Genomic DNA, 17,569 nt, shown 5'->3' with positions numbered 1-17,569 from the left:
TTCACTTGCTTGTATTAATTCTTCTTCAATATTTACCGGACCTTAAACTGAAGTTTAGCGAAAAAATTAACCACATTTTTTTCCTTTTCTTTTCTTATTATTTGCATTTCTACTAATTAAATTTATAACCAAATATTTATATTGTTAAATATTTCACATTTTAAAGTTGTTGTTTACAAAAGAAATTGTTTTTCAAATAGTTCAAAACAAAAAAAAAATTAAATTAAAGCAATATAAATTATGGAGTTAAAGCACGATTTTGGGTATATTTTTTGAATTAACAATAAACTTATTTTTTTTTTCTTCTATATTGTTAGGTCAAAATTTCTCTAGAAATTTCTAAATTTAAATGAAAATTATGTTTACTATAGGCATATTTATTATATGCCTTATTATGACTTATAAAAAAATATTATAAATACTTCAATCTCAAATTTAAAAATATTTTTAAATAAAATTAAAGAGAACAAAGAAATTGGTAATTAGTTAAAACTCGTTAACAAAAATTTAATAAAAAAATATTATATGTATATAAAATAATATATTATTTATAAATAATATTATTATATATATTATTATTATATATAATTATTATATAATATAATATTATAATATGGAGGTTTCCATTCTAAAAACATACCAAAATCCCGGATTTTAAATTTACCTATAAAAGTACATTTTTTAATTTCTCATCGTGATGTCCATCCGAAAATAAGAAAGTTTTGCTGAAACAACATTTATTTTCGACTTATTTTAAAAAATTTTATCAATGACTCAAATTTTTTTAAAAACGCTAAAAAATCACAATTTTGGGTTTGCTGATCAAATGGTACATTTCCGAACATAAGTTTCATGGTAAAAATTGATGTACTCGAGACGACAAACAATCCTGGTGAACAGAAATTTTAAAATTCAAAACTTGAAATTTTGACCTTTTTTTCGCTACGTGAATTTTTCCCATATTTTGCAATAAAAATTTTTTAAAACTATCATAAAATTTTTGAAAATAAGGAGAAAAAACTTTCGCCAAAGCAAAAGTGTCTCCTTTTTTGATGGACATCACGATAAACTATTCATTTTTTTTTTATTTCTGTTACTGTTTTATGAGAAAAGTTAATCCGGGATTTTGGTATTTTTTAGAATGGAATGCACCATATAATATTATATTATTATTATTATATAATTATATATAATATTTAAAAAATATTATAACATAGCCACAAAAGTACAATGAAATAGCTATTTGTTGGTCTCACTTTAAATAATAAAGTTTAAAACTGTTAAAATAAAATAAGCAAGTGAACGGCTATGTCGTTAAGACTAAAATAAAATATTTTTAATTAATTTTTTTTTCTGTCATTCTGTATCATAATAAATGAACTAAATTTTTTGAATTGCTAAAATAACTGAATAAAAATTTGTTTGCTTCCCTCAGCTCCGGTCAAATTTTAACAATTTTAATCATTTCAAAAAATTTATCTGATAATATTTTTATTTAACTATTTATTATGAGGTAATTTAAAAACTAAATCTTTATTTTGTTAATATTTGAATTGATAATAAGTAATCATACAAATATTTCAAAAACATCTATTCACAACAACAATGAGCAATTCAATTATTTTGTTTTGGTTAATTTAATTATGTAAAATTATTCTAAACAGTCAACAACCTTAGATAAAAGATAAAAGTGAAACTAAAAACTCCACATTTTAGTTTTTAATGTATGATATCGCTGGACTTGGCTAACAAAAGGCCCTTATTTTATCCTTTTTAGTGCGTTTTTTAAGGCCCTTATTTTTTACTTTTTAGTTCGTTTTTTAAAATGTTTTATTTTTAGTGTTTTTTAACACTTTTTGAAAAATTTAAACCTCAAGAGAAAAAATTTAAGACCTCAAGAAAAAAATTAGGACCTCAAGAGAAGGATTTAAGACCTCAAGAGGAAAATTTAAGATCTCGAGAGAAAAATTTAGGATCTTAAGGGGCAAAATTTAGACCTCAAGAGAATTAAATTTAAGACCTCTAAAGAAAAACTTAGGATCTCAGGAGAAAAATTTAGCACCCCAAATGGAAAATTTTAAACCTAAAGAGAAAAATTTAGGGCCCCAAAAGAAAAATTTAGGACCTCAATAGAAAAGTTTAGGACCTCAAGAGAATAACATAAAGTCTCAAGAAAATAGTTTAGGATCTCAAGAGAAAAATTTAAGACCTTAAAAGAAAAATCTAAGACCTTAAAAGAAAAATTTAAGACCTCAAGAAAAAATTTAGGACCTCAGGAGAAACATTTAAGATCTCAAGAGTAAAATTTCAGACTTCAAGAGAAAAATTTAAGACTTCAAGAGAAAAATTAAGACTTCAAGTAGAAAATTTAAGATCTCAAGAGAAAAATTTAAGACCTCAAGAAAAAAAATTAGGACCTCAGGAGAAAAATTTAGGACCTCAAGAGTTTAATTTAGGACCTCAAGAGAAAAATTTAGAACCTCAAGAGAAAAATTTAGGACCTCAAGAGAAAAATTTAGGACTTCAAGTAGAAAATTTAAGACCTCAAGAAAAAAATTTAGGACCTCAAGAGAAAAATTTAGGAAAGAGAAATGCAGAATTTTTGAGGAAAACGATATCTTTGCGACAGATGCATTTGATTGAATCAATAAACCTGAATTATTTATCTTCGTTGTATTGTAGGGATTTAATGTATTTTCAGTTTGTAGGATGACGAAAAATTTATGCTTCTAAAATTAAATTAGGAACTCAAATTTTTATTTTTCAACGCACACAAAATTTGTTCAAGGCATGTTTCTTCAATTTTTCAGAAGACTGTTGAAATGTTTCATCATGTTTTTTCCTCAAATGACATGAAATAAAAAAAACTGTTATCTCACTGGAGTACACAGCTGTCGTCTGTACATTTATTTTTGCGTGATGTTCTTTCTCATGAAATTCATTAAATCTGCTGCTTAATGTGAGACATTGTTCTCTGCATTAACATTTTTTTCCTCGGTTTATTTTCTGTGAATTAAAATTCATTTCGTTAAAAGTTTCCTTGACCTGCTCCAACAGAAAATCATTCTTGGGAAAACGTCAACTTGCTTTGTGTTTTTTTTTTAATAAGCTTTTGTTTCTTCGTTGTTATTGTAATTTTTTTTCCGGAGAAGCAAAGGAGAAAAAAATGAGCGGAAAGACAAAGCAAGAGTTGTACGTGTCTTTTATTCGTTCTTTATTATATTTTTCCTTTTTTTTCTCTTTCTCTTATGAAAACACAGACTGGAATATCACGATTAAATTATACACCAACATCTGATCTGGATTATGGAACGTTGTCGTGTTGGGGTCGAAATGCAATTGGCATTCAGAAATCACCGTGTGTGTTTCAAGTTGTCGCTGCAGGTAAATTTTTCTTTTTTTTCTCTTTTTATGATATTTAATGGTGTTTGCGAAAAGCATTTTTTTTATAAAAATTTAGGTTGAGACTTTTGAGGAAATTTCATGTCTTTTAATTTAAAAAAAAAAATTCATTTAAAATTAAAAAAAATACTTTTTTAAAAATTCAAAAAAAATTTTTTGAAGTTTTTTTTAGTTTTATTCAATCCAATTTTGTTTTTTTTATTTCAAAATTTATTAATTTTCTTATTTGAATTTTTATTTTATTTTTTACCGATATCGTAAAGATTCTTAAAATCATTAAAAATAAAAAAAAAAGAATATTATATTTAACCCAAATTTCTCAGAAATTTTAATTTAATTTTTTTTTAATTCAAATAACAAATAAATAAATTTTGAAAAAAAAATAAATAAAATTGGATTGAATAAAACCAAAAAAAAAAAAAAAATCTTTAATTTTTTAAAATTAAATTTTAATTAAAAATTTTATAATTTATTCACAAAGTTAAAAAAAATAATTTTTTTATTTGTTATTCATTTAATTATAATAAATTTATTTTATAAAATAAATTATTTTTTTCATTCGGAATGCACTTTTTGCTAATTTTACGAACATTTACTTTCAAGCTCATTCCTCGTTAGTTTTATTTTTCAAATCTAAACGTAAAAAGCGTTAAATAGAAACAGTCTTATTTTTCTTTGTCGTGAATTGTCATATAAGTACTTCTGCATAGAGTGGAAAATCTCCATTGTCATGCTAGGACATTTTCTACACTTGCACAGAGTAATTAGAGTGCAACACTACAAAACAGTGACAATTGTTTATTGTTTGTTCCATTTTCTTCTCTTTTTCAATGTTTTTCTTCCGCACAAAAAAAAAACAAATGACGAACAATTCTTCCGAAAATGAAATTTTGAAAAAGAAAAACTGATCATGAAGAAAAATGGTTCAACCCGTTGCATTAGAGCTCAAAACTTTAATTTATTATATTTTCATGAGAGAGGAACAACAACTGTGTGAACTTTTTGTTGCTGTTTCTGCTCTATAATAATAATAATAAAAGTTTTTTTTTCTGTACAGTTTTGTACAACTTACTTTTATTATTATTCGCTTTTATCCTTTTTCACAAGTTTTTATCATTATTATTGCACTTTTCTTGTAAAATAAATGGATTTGGAAAGTGTGCATGCGACACATTTTCACAGCGTTTTTGTATTATTTGCTCTTTTAGGGAACGCCTGGTGGATTGAAAAGTTATTAATTTGACCTTTTGGTGCACTTTTCAAGGTCAAATGAATTTTTTGAAATATTTTTTTTATTATTTTATTATTATTTTTATTATTATTTTTTATAAGTTTATGAAAATTTTTAAAACAAAAAAAAATTAAAAATTCTTAAAAAATAATTTTAGAAAAATTTTAGCAGAAAAAATAAATCCCTCAAAAGTTTTTAAAAATTTCTGATTTTTTTTTATTTCAAAAACTTCATTAAATTTGAAAAGAAAAAAAATACTTCGAGAGCTAAAAAAAGTCTCTTGAAGTATTTCTCAAATTTTTCTGGAAAATACTTCAAGAGTCTTCTTTTTTAAACATTGACCTTGAAATGACCTTGAACTATTTTTTAGGTTATCTTAATACTTTTCTGAGTGAAATTCATCCTTTTTCATTCCACAGATCTCGTAAATGGCGTAGAAAAGTTCTCAAGAGTTTTCCTTTTTTCACTTAAATTTCTCTTTAGATAAACTCTGTCGTTCCATTTTCTCATAAAAAAAAACAATTCAAAGTAAACCAGACTTTAAAATTTATTTCAAAACAAAGACAAACACTTTATTTACATAACAAACATTTGCTGTCCATCTATGACTTGAGTGAAAACCGACGACTTTGAGGACGACTCATAGACATAATTCAAGTGAGAATCAAGATTTCGCTCTTAATTCAAGTGGCTTCAAAAAGAAAGATTAGACATAATTGAAAAGTTTTTCCTCACAAGTCTAAACCAACAAAGAGTGCTCTGCCTTCGGAGTGAAGTGCTCTTCAATGAGAAAGTTTAAATTAAATAAATGATAAGAAAATTTTCTGTAGCCCAAACATGCAAATAAGTGCAACTTTTCAATTTTATCCTCTTCTTTTCTTTCTCCATTTCATCACAGGCCGCCCTTTTCCCATACAAAATTGCACAATTTCTAATCAAACAACCGACTCGTTCAGCATCGACTGCATCGAGGGTTTTGATGGTGGCTTGCCACAAGTGTTTTTGCTCGAAGTAGTTGAAGTGCCAACACTACGATTATTGCGTAATTTGACGTTAACGGTAAGTGTTTGCGTTTGGAAGTTTTACTCATTAAGAGTTGATGAAAACTTTTCTTTTTAAAAATTTGTAAAGAAACCACCAATTTCCTTCTACATTGATGATTTGGAGCCAGGAAGTACGTATCGCGTTGTGCTGTTTGCGATGAATGCAAAGGGACGTTCCGAGCCTACCGTTATTGATGAGATATTATTTAAAGGGGTTGCCAAGTATACAAGTAAGTTTAATATATTTTTTTTTGTTAATTAAAAAAAGTTTCGTTTTACTGAAGATAAATTTTATTTTAATTTAAAAAATAAATTTTAAAAAAATTTTTTTAAAATTAAAAATTTTTAAATAGGTAAATAATATTAAATTAATAAATTAAATTTTAATTAAAATTAAATTAAATTTAATTATTAAATTAAATTTAATTTATTTAAATTAACTTAAATTTAAAATTAATTTAATTTAATTTAAATTTAAATTTATTTTTTTTTTAATTTAAATTTATTTAATTTTTAATTTAAATTTAATTTAATTAAAAAATTAAAAAAAAATCTAACAAAAAATAATTATTTTTATATTTTAAATTTAATTAAATTTTTTAATTTAATTAAAATTAATTTAAAACCAAAAATTTAAAAATTTTTAAATTTTTTTAAGCTGTATTGGTTTTTTTAATTTAAAATAATTTAAAAATTTGAGATTTTTTTTTTTTTGAAAAAAATCTTTGTCTAGAAAATTTTTGAAAATTTTAAAAATGTTTGAAAAAAATTTAATTTTTTAAATTGACTAAATTTTTTAAATTAATTTTTTATTTTAAATTTTTTAAAAAAAATTTATTAAATTTTTTGTAAAAGTCATTTAAAAAACTTCGTTAAATGAAATTAAAAAAAAAAAATTTCTTTTTAATAAAAAAAAATTTCAAAATTTGTAAAAAATTTTTAATTTTTAAAAAATTTTATGTTTTTCGCTTTTTCATGGAGAAAAAATTAAAAAAATTATTTATCAAAAAAAATGAACAAAAAAAAATAATTAAAATTAAATATAAAAATTTTTTTTTTGTTTTTAATCTTTCCGAAAATGTTAAAAAAAAAAAATTTTATTTAAAAAAAATTTAAAAAAAAAATTTTTTTTTTAAAATTAAATTAAATAAGAAAATTAATTGTTTTCATTCTTAAAAGTGATTTTTTTTTCTATTGAAAAAAAAAAAATATTTAAAATTTTTTCATTCCACAGTTCTTAAATGGCGTAGAAATTCTGAAATTTTTTTGCAAATTTTTTTTTTTTTAGATAAACTTAGTTTTGTTCCATTTTCTCAAAAAAAATTTTCAAAAAATTATTTATTTTTTATTTGATTTGTACAAACATTTTAACATAAAAATTTTTTTATGTATTGAGTGAAAAATTTGAAAATTCATTTTACAAAAAAAATTCAAATAAAATCTTTTTTTTAAAATTCAAAAATGTAATTTGGTAAAATTTTTGACAATTTTAACAAAAAAAGTTTTTCCTCAATTAATTAAAAAAAAATAATTTTCTGCCTTCGGAAAGTTTTTTTTTTCAATTGATTAAAATTTAAAAAATTATTTTAAAAAATTTTCTGTAAAAAATTCAAAAAATTTTGCAAATTTTTTTTTTATCCTTTTTTTTTGATATTCTTTTCTTTTTAATTTTTCAAAAAATTTTCCGCCCATTTTCATAAAAATTGCAAATTTCTAATAAAAACCGACTCGTTAAACTGACAAGAGGGTTTTTTTTTTGGCTTTATTTTTTTCGAAAAATAAGCAATCAGACTTGAATGAAAAAAAAAATTTCGACGGTTAAATTTAAATAAAAACATTCAAAAACGGTAAATTTTCTTTATTATTATTATTATTCCTTTTACATTCTCGCTTTCAACCGCTGTCTCTCGCACGAGGAAAAAATTTTTTTTTGCAAAAAAAATTGTTCTAAAATTTCGAAATTTCCTTCTAATTGATGATTTGGAGCCAGGAAGTTATCGCGTTGTTGTTTGCGATGAATGCAAAAACTTATTAAATTTTGATGAAAAATTCTGTTTAAAGGAAATGCCAAGTCAAGTAAGTTTAATTTTTTTTTTTTTTAATTAAAAAAAAAGTTTCGTTTTATGAATTGAATTAATTTTTCATTTTTTTTATAAAATTTTAAAAAAAAATTAAAAATTTTTCAATTGTTTTATACAAAAATTAATTTTTTCATAAATTTAATTTTTTTTTTAATTCAAATAAAAAATAAATTTATATTTAAAATTTTTTTTTTTAATTTAATAAATTTGCTTTTGAATTTTTCCAAAAAAAGTTAAAACTTTTAAAAATTTGAAAAAAAAAATTTTTTATTCAATAAATTTTTAATTTAATTAAAATTTCGTTGAAATTTAAATTTTCCAAATGTTTCAATTTAATTAAAAATAATTTTAAAAAATTTTTTGTTTTTATTTCAAATTTTTTTAAGCTGTCCATTTTTCCGGTTTCCTTCATTAAAATTTCTTCTTGGTTTATGCGTAAAAAATTTTGTTTTTTTTTATAATTAAAATTTGCAAAACGAAAATTTGTATGCAAAATTTTTTTAATTTTTTTTTATTTTATGTTTTCATTTTAAAACGTTAAAAAAATCGAATAAAAAAATTTGCGGTAAATGGTAAAAGTTTTTAAAATTTTTTTCAAAAAAAATTTTAAAATTTCAATGTTAAAAAAAAAAAACATTTTTGTTATATAATTTTTTAAAATTTTTTTTTTCTTTTTTTAAAAAAAAAAACTCCGTTTGAAACAAGTCTGCTCCGAGGAATTTTAAAAAATTTAAAGAATGAAATTTCAAGGCAATTTCCAGTGCGCCAAAAAAATTTTTTTTTTATAACATCCCACCTTTTATTAAATAATCATTCACCAAAACATTTAAAGTAATGTCATCTTAATTTTTTACCCTAAACCAAAACTTCCATTCAATAATTTTTGTCCAAATTTTTATATTTTTTGGCGCACAATTTTTCCCTTCTCCTCGAGGCTGGCTTGTTTCATTCTTTATAGTTTGTTTATTTTTCGTTTTCCTCGGAGCATTTTTCAACTTTAAAAATTTTATTTTATTTTTATTTTATAATTCCTTATTTAAGATTATTTGAATACTAAAAATTATTTGAACACTTTTTTTGAAATAATTTTTTTGCAAAATTTTTCTACAATTAAAAATATTTTTTAAAAAAATCTGTTTTTACAATAAAGTTTGTGTTTGAAGACTTTTTAATTCAATGCAAAAAATGGCGCCAAAATTTTGCAAGATTGGCGTCGTACGAAAAATAATGAAAAATTTATCAAATAGACCGAAGCGGGTATCCGGTTATTTGAATTTAAACCGATAATGGATAGTTTTGCCGGAATTTTAATTAAAAATTAAAAAAAAATGTTTAAGATAATTAAATTTTTAATTTAATTAAATTTAGGTTTTTAAATTTTTTTTTTTCCTAAAAGTCAATTATAATTCGTATAAATTTAAATATTCGACAATTTATGTAACTTTTTTTATTGAAATTAAAATTTATTAATTGAAAAAAACATTCATTTATTTTTGTACAATTTTTTTATTTTAAGTTTGAGTTCATGTAAAAAAAACTAAAAAAAAAAAATTAAAAAAATTAACACAAAAAAAAAATCAAATCAAATAAAATTTATTGTACTTTTTTTTGTTGTGAAAAGAACAGTAAAAAATGACCTAAATCGCATTTTAAAATTACTGACTATTTTTATTTAATTAAATTAATCTTTAATTGTTAAATTCTTATTGATTTTTTTTTTCGTAACAAAAAAAAATTATTTAATTTCTAAAAAGTCAAGAACTCATGAAAAATTTTTGCAATACATTTTTTACGTAATTTTTTTTAATCGAAATTATAGTTTTTGAATTCAAGTCCATTAAAATTTTTCGCTAATTAACAATTTTTTACGAGTTTCTTTTTTTTGTATAATTTTTCCGTTTTGAATTTCATTTTATCATAAATAATTTCATTTTAAATAAAAAAATGTAATTTGGTAAAATTTTTGACAATTTTGAAAAAACAATATTAAATCAATCAATTAAAAAGTTAGGTGAATTGATTGAAATTTAATTTTGATTTATTTTTTGAATTTTTTTTCTATAAAATTAAAAAAAAAATAAATTAAATTAATTTAACATAAATTCCTCATGGATTTAATTTTTTTTTCATTCATCTAAGCAACTAAAATTAATTTACTGTCAAAGATTTCTCTCTAGAATTCTCGAAACCAACAAGAAATCAGAAAAAGATGACTTTATTATTATTGTACGGAAAAATAAGCAATCAGACTTGAAAAAATACACCAAGAGAAAACGGTAGAAAGCGAAATAAAAACATTCAATGCAGATAATTTATCTGCACTTATTATTATTATTATTCCTGCTCATACATTCTCGCTTCAACCGCTGTCTCTCGCACGAGGAAAAAATTTTTTATGCAAACAAAAACGAACAAATGCAATATTCCTCCGTTTTCATGAGCGTCGACTACGGGTTTCGTACTCGTCTCGGATGTTATCTAAACATTCCAATGAAACATAATGAAACGAGAAACGCATGAAAATTAGGTTTCAAAATTCACTGTAACATACGGATATTATTTTTGAATTATTTTTTTTTTTTGCGGTTTTCTCGAGAATTCCACGTTATTTGACATGTGAAAGTTCCTTGTGAACACGAAAAAATGCAATATGACGTTAAAAATGTGAATCAGACGTCAGCTTGTTGTTCGTTCCTCCATAAATATAAAATAATAATTTTTGTTTGGAAAAAAAAATTTTTGTAAAGTTCTACAGGAATTTCAGTTGTTAAAGTCGGGTTTCGGGGAATTTTCTTCTTGATATGTGGGAAAAGAAAATAAAAATGTGGCTAAACTCCTCCGTTCTACGAGAAATTTGTAAATATAATGTCTTTCCAATCGGAAGGCAATTCATGTATGTTAGTTTTTGTGATTTATCATGTTCATTTTTCTTGGAAACTGTCCAAGTTGCGGTGCATGGTAAAAGTTAAGGCAACAACATGGTTTGTTTTTTCAACTTTTTTTTATCTTCTGCAAAAAAGCTGAACTTTTTTTTTTATATTTTTTTAATTTTTCTTTTTTTTTAATAAAAAAAAAATTAAATGGAGACGACTGGTATTTTAAAAATTTTTTCTATTTCAGGCATTTCCAGTGCACTAAATGTTCCAATTTCCCCCGTATTAGCTGCCCTCACCCTCACCGCCATCATCTTGTTCGCCATTGTTTGCATCGTGTCCGTTTCAGTCTACCGCAGGCATTCAAAGTACAAAAATTCATAATTCAAACAAAATTTCCTTTTGAAAAACTTTTTTTTGTTTTTTTTTTCGCAGAAAATCATCTTCATTTGAAATCTGCCGCGAAGCATAATCACGTGTCAGCGACCCCGTTAGACTGCCAACTAGATGGCGCCATGATGCAAGATGGGCGTCGTACGGGAAATGACACGAGCAATGTCAGACTCGTAGGAGCGGGAGGCGAGCCTAATGGCATTCATGAAACGGATGATGCGGATCCGGACATCATTCCCAATCAATATGGTGAGAAAATTTATTTTATTTTTTTTTTTGTAGAGCAACAATTATTTTTTTTTCTTAGTAATTGCTTTTCATGCGATCCATTTACTCGAACTGAAAAAAAATGCTCTGTAATTGAATGAAAAGCAAGAAAATTTATTGTACTTTTTTTTTGTTGTGAACAGCAGCGACCTACGCATTTTTGTACTCTATTTGATTAATTACTAATCTTGCTTCACCGCGTTTTTCGTGAGAAAATGAAAAAAAATGTGAATATTGTTCGACACAAGTTTAAAAATAAAGTCCATTAAAATTTTTCGCTAATTAACATGATTTTTTTACGAGTTTCGTTTTATTTTTCACACAAAAAAAAAATAAAATAAAATTTCTCACAATCCTAATAAAAGATTCATTGTTTACTAATTTATTTATTTTTTTTTTGTTTTTCATTAAAATAAATTTATTTTTTTTTTCAGAACGTCGTCCACTAAAATCAAATCAGCCCCTTTACCGTAGTCCGTCATCGCGACTCGCGCAACGCGATTATGTCGTCGGCGGTAATATCGCCAACATAATTGGCGGAGCCGCTGGTGATGCCGAACGAGGAGGTTGTGATGGTTCGAGTGTCGCCTCATTAGGAGGGTCGTCCGCCACTAATGAAGTACATCATTATTCATTTAAACCTAGTCAACAAATTGTGAGTAAAATTTATTTCTTTATAACGTGGCACAAAAGAACAAAATTTTCTTGCGAGATTTGACGAAGGGAAAAAAATTACGAAAAGGAATTACAAGAGAATTAGTAAAAAAAAACGAGAAAATTAAACAAAATTTATGATTATTATTATGAAATGAAGGGAAGGCGACGAAGTTTTTTTTTGTATCTTTTTTAGACAGAAATTTATTTTTGTACATCTGTGTCTGTGTTAATTATTCTTTTATTTCTCCCCAACTGTCGCGGATTTTTTTTTATGAAAAAGACAAATATTTGCATTCTTCATTAAGAAAGTTTTTCTAATTTTCTCATTTTTTAATTAACTTAAGTTTTGTGAATTTTTTTCTGAAAATAAAATTTAACTTATTTTAGTTTGATTTTCCCAAGAGAAGTTTATCAAATAATGACTGCAAGTCATTTATTTTGAATCTTACTCTTGATTTTAAGTCTTGTTTACTTTAAATATTTGTTAAATATACTATAGGCAAAGTTTAGTAGGGGTCGCTTTCTCTGATATGAAAGTTGTCAGACATGTTTTAAAAAAAATCATTTAAAACTAAAGAAAGGAGAAAACAAAGCCATAATTTGACATCAAAAAAAAATTTTTGTGGCAAAAAAAAATTCTTAAATAAAGTTGTAGTTAAGTGATCAAAATAATCCCTTAAAGGATTAAATTAACCTTCTTTGAAGTTGGTCACTAACAGCCCTAAAAATTAATTCCTTCAAGTTAATTTAACCCGTTAACCCCTTGAGCGATTAAATTTAGTCGAAGTCGCGGGAACCATCAAAAGGTATCAATTTAATCGCTCAAGGGGTTAAATTAAACACTTGGAAGGGATTATTGTAAACTTATAAGGGTTTAAATTTATTACTCAAGGCATTAAATTAACCCCTTATACAATTAATTTTTTGGGGCTGTTAGTGACCAACTTCAAAGGAGGTTAATTTAATCCTTTTAGGAATTATTTTGATCACTTAAGGGGTTAATTTAATCACTTAAGGTATTAGATTAATCCCTTTTACGAAATAAGGGATTAATTTCAACAGTTTTCAATCCGTAGGGTAAGTAATATTCTTCCATTGGATACCTCGGGTTCTATCGGATAACTTTTCCGTAGATCTTCTTTGCCTTTGGTTCTCAGATGTTGAATTTGTGTTTCTATTCTATGAGATTCAAATTTACCGATATAGAAATCAAATATTTGAAGTTTTGAAGTAAGAAATATTTCGTTCTAAACTAACTCTTAATGCAAGATAAAAAATAACGGATCTTTTTAAGGAATCCATTTTACTTGTGAAATGTGTTCTTTTGATGGATCTTTTCTTGCACTCTCTTCAAATGTTTATTTTTTTATAATCATCAATTTTTATTTAGTTTTTGATGATTGATCGTTGATTAGAGCACTAATTTCTCTGCTGCCCAAAAAGAGAGTTTATTCTAAAGCCCATTCTACATATTTACATTGAAAACGTCGATCTATCACGAATTTTCCTATAATCAACATATTTCGAATGCTTAAAGACAGCAAACCACACACATGATGCACTTAGATACCTCGAATAGCAAAGGACTTTATGCTCACTAGCAAGGGATTTTATGCTGGAAACTCGTCTTTACTTCATTGATTCGTCTTTACTTCATTGATTTTCATATTAAAATCGTCATTCACGAACTAAAGTTTATCAAATCCGGTAGCTTTAGAATTTTATGGCTCTTTTTCATTTCAGTATTTCAATCTTTTTGAGTTGCCTGTATTCAGTGGCGGATTATCCTGTAAGCTAACAAGGCTGCAGCCTTGGGCCCCGAGCATTCTGTAGAACAAAACTCTTTAAAGTAGGCCCCAAAATGGTTCAAAAAGGTTGAAAAAGGTTAAAAAAGGTTTCGTTTACGCTTTGTCAGAGGCTTTTTTAGCAGTTTAAATTAAATTTTTAAAAAAGTAACTTACCTTTCACGTTTAAAGATATCCAATCCACTAAAATTAAAATCTGGGTAAAATCTGAAATTATTATAAAGAAAAGCTGTCACTCCTATTGTACAAAAAATAAACAGAAAGGATTACTTTCTTCCTGTTAATTTTTTCTTTGCCGTCAAATTTGCTTCCTTTCTTCCTGAGTTCCTTTCGTCGGATCGCAGCTAAATAATAACAACAACGAAAAAAATAAATAAAAACAACAATTGAACAAAAGAAAAGTAAATATTAATACAATAACAATCGCGTAACAATGGAAGAGGATCCGTTCCGTATTTACGACTCGACAGAAAGAAAAGAAAAGTTTACACAAAAAATGTCTTATAATTTCCTCATTAAGTATGATTTTTTTTTTGAAGATTAATGAACAAGTTAGCTCAATTTTTTGATTGACATTAAATCGTGATAAAATTCTTTTGTGCCATTAAATTTTTCTTTGTGAACACGAACTAAATTTTTATTCACTTACCTTCCAAAAAAAAGGGTTACGCCACAATGGGTCACAAAAGTAAAAACTCCACACTATCAATAAGTCCATTAGGTGCGCATCCAGCTGTACATTACAATCAATCTCCGTCACAAATGCCACATCACCCTCATCAACAAATGCATCTCTACGGCATTGTGCCGCCAACTATGACGCCCCATTCCCACAATAGCAACGGTAACCTAAGTAGTAATTACGGCAATAGCAGTAGTAACATTCAGCAACAACTACCACAACTCTCGACAACAAGTGTGGTAGGTGCCCTGCTGAGTCCAAGTACGAGTCAGAATCAAGTGACATCTTCCTTCAGCGAGTATCGCTTCAAACCCGAAGTGGTAACGACATCAAATCGGATACAGGAAAGTTGTATATAAAAAGTTTTTAATCCACTTCAAAGGCTAATTATTCATAGTTAAAAAATTTAAGATATTTACCTTTATATACTGTTTAACGTTAACCTATAAGGAAAAATTTATATAAGAAAGTATTATTAGGAAATATTAAAAGGATAAGTTTTTCCCGTTGCGTTGTGTAAAAATAAAACAGAAACTTTTGCCTATACATTAATTATTAATTATCTATTTAAAAACTTTGTTATGTTTCGAGGTTGAACGAAAATTTGATCAAAATATAGTTAAATCACTATTTTATTAATAAATAAATAAATAATTATTATAAAAAATTTCTATATAGAAAAAATTAAATTTTTACTGAAAAAGAGATTTTATTTTATTTTCGGTACAAATTTGTAGCTAAATAAATTATCATATTAAAAAAATTTTACTACAAAAATGATAATAATGGAAATTTATTGAATTCGTGTATAAAGGAAAATCAATAAAAATTTTATGTATTTATTAACTAATAAGATTAATATTTAATAACAAGGAAAAAGTCGTAAAATTGGAAAAAATTATACGAATGATTGATGTAGAGATAATGAAAAATAATAATAATGTTAAGAAAAAAAAAAGATATTAATAAAAAAAAATCCATTGTGAACTGTTTTATATTAAAAATTGCTGTTTTTTTATTTTTTTTTTAATTTATAGTAGAAGGTAAGCATTTCATTTCTGGGGCGAGTTAAAAGTACTTGAGGTAAAAAAAATATTTTTTTTTGTATTTAATTTTTTTAATTCAAAAACAATCGAAATATAGGGGAGAAATTCCAGATTCACAATTTCATGGTTTTTGTTTAACTTTTTAATATCCATTTTATTTTATTACTTCATTTAAGGTAAACCAGGTAAATTTGCTCTTTTCATATTAATTACGTTGTTTTTGTTTGCAAATGAAGAGTATTTATATTTACAACAAACTTGTTGAGTATTAAAAAATACTGAAAAATGAAAAACAAATTCATTCAGTTGCAATGATACTTTTGCTAATTAAATGTGGTAATTAACATTTTGATCTTGTTATTGTGATTGAAGCAACTTTGTATGAAGCTAATTAGCATGGTTTAAAACAAGATAAGATCAGCATAAAGGAGCTGTTGAAGTTAAGTTTTTAAAAAGTGTTCTTGTGTTTATTATTTTTTGTAACTGAACCATAAATGTTCAAGGTAAAATAGATTTTAATGAGGTTTCCCTAATGGAAATGTTGAATTCAATTTATATGTTCTTTTTAGACCTCAATAGTCCTCGAAAGATGTCATTATATGTTTTGAATAGGCTTTAATAATTCTAGAAAAAAAATGAATATCAATTTTGAAATAGGTTTTAATGGTTCTAGAGGAAAATTTACAACAATTTTGAATTCATTACTAGTTCAGTGTAAGATTTTTTTTTTTGATCTTTTTATTCTTTCAAAACATTTTTGTCAATAACATTTTTCAAGAGCCTAAGGATAAAAGTTTATGGAAATGAAGTAGCTAAAGTAGAGTAAATTCAAAAAATATTTTCTCAATGGGTCCAATTGTGTGATTTTTTATTTTTTTTTTTATCTCGACCTACTTTTTATCTCAGAATTTAAAAATTTATTTCCATCTACCGATCATTTTTCATAATAAAATCTAAAGTTTAAAAGCTAAAATTAGGGTCAAAAGGCCTTAAATAAGAAAAGAAATTTAAAAACCTCAAATTAAGCATAAAAAAAAACAAATTTTATTGATGGCTCCTATAAGGGCTCTTTCATAATTTAAATTTTTTAAAATTAGAGTTATTTTCACTAAAATCTCATAGGCGAATCAGTTTTCCCGCCAATTTTCAAATTTACCCATAACTCGACATGGACCCTAAAAGTGCTTGTAAGACTACATTTTTATGCCAAATTTAAGATCTCTAGCCCCGACTGACTTTTAGTACTTGTGAGACCCTTAACTTTCAAGGGCGAACCGTTCGACTCAGATTTCGGTAAAAATTAATTTAACTTATTTAAAAGATGGAAAATCGAATGAAATTGGTCAAATTTGAATCTTATATGACTTTTGCCGCGTTTGGTAATCTGAAAATAAAAATGCCTCTTAAAGCACTATAAGTTTTCTTTTGACTCTGAGTCAAAATATGAGATAGGCAATGAACTTTGCAAGCTATGTTTATAGATAAATTTAGCTTTCTGAATTTTTCTACTCAAAAGCTTTATCTTTGAACATTATAAAATTTCCTTACTTTTGAACTTCTTTCCTTCACCAAATTTGAAGTAAGTTTTCTTATTTGTCAAAATAAACTAAAAATTTTATCAAAACAATAAAACATGGAAATTTTACGTACCTTACCTTAACTTCCTTTAACTTCATGTGAATATCCAGCAAAGCTCTACGAATCCTGCAAAGATAAATTCATTAAATCATGTTTTTTATTTATGAATTTTCAACATTTGATAGATAACAGACGACATAAAGCATCCTTACATTATCAACAGGAGACAAAATGTGTCAGGCAATATGATGAAAAATGCTTTGTTACACTCAACACCCGCACCGCATTCGCACAGATTTCATTAGAAGGTAAACATTGCCCTACTTTTGCTGCTAATATTTATTGTTATTACTTACGAAAACCACACCGAAAAACATCTCTCTCCCTCTTTGTCGTGTCTCTGGATGCAGATTGTAAGTGTCTTACTTCAGAAGCGACTCCTGCTTTCATGCCGAAATTCTGCATGGCATTTTAATAAATTTATGATACTGAATTAAAATGATTAATTGGA

At 25.1% G+C, this 17,569-nt stretch overlaps 1 protein-coding gene across 1 annotated transcript; it reads left to right on the top strand.

The window, feature by feature from the left end:
* Positions 1-3,260: 3,260 nt before the first annotated feature.
* LOC134836490 (uncharacterized) lies at positions 3,261-14,793 on the top strand (the record flags this gene model as incomplete). Its single annotated transcript, XM_063851685.1, is given in 7 exon segments — positions 3,261-3,384; positions 5,532-5,692; positions 5,765-5,906; positions 10,878-11,020; positions 11,080-11,272; positions 11,725-11,945; positions 14,416-14,793. Coding segments are annotated over 7 exon segments (1,362 nt in total), but the record flags the coding sequence as incomplete, so codon positions are not given.
* Positions 14,794-17,569: the final 2,776 nt, after the last annotated feature.

This window comes from Culicoides brevitarsis, unplaced genomic scaffold, assembly GCF_036172545.1.
Source record: "Culicoides brevitarsis isolate CSIRO-B50_1 unplaced genomic scaffold, AGI_CSIRO_Cbre_v1 contig_36, whole genome shotgun sequence".
Classification (NCBI taxonomy): Eukaryota; Metazoa; Arthropoda; class Insecta; order Diptera; family Ceratopogonidae; genus Culicoides; species Culicoides brevitarsis.
The sequence above is the reverse complement of the archived record's forward strand: the minus strand, read 5'-3'. Positions and strand labels throughout refer to the sequence as shown.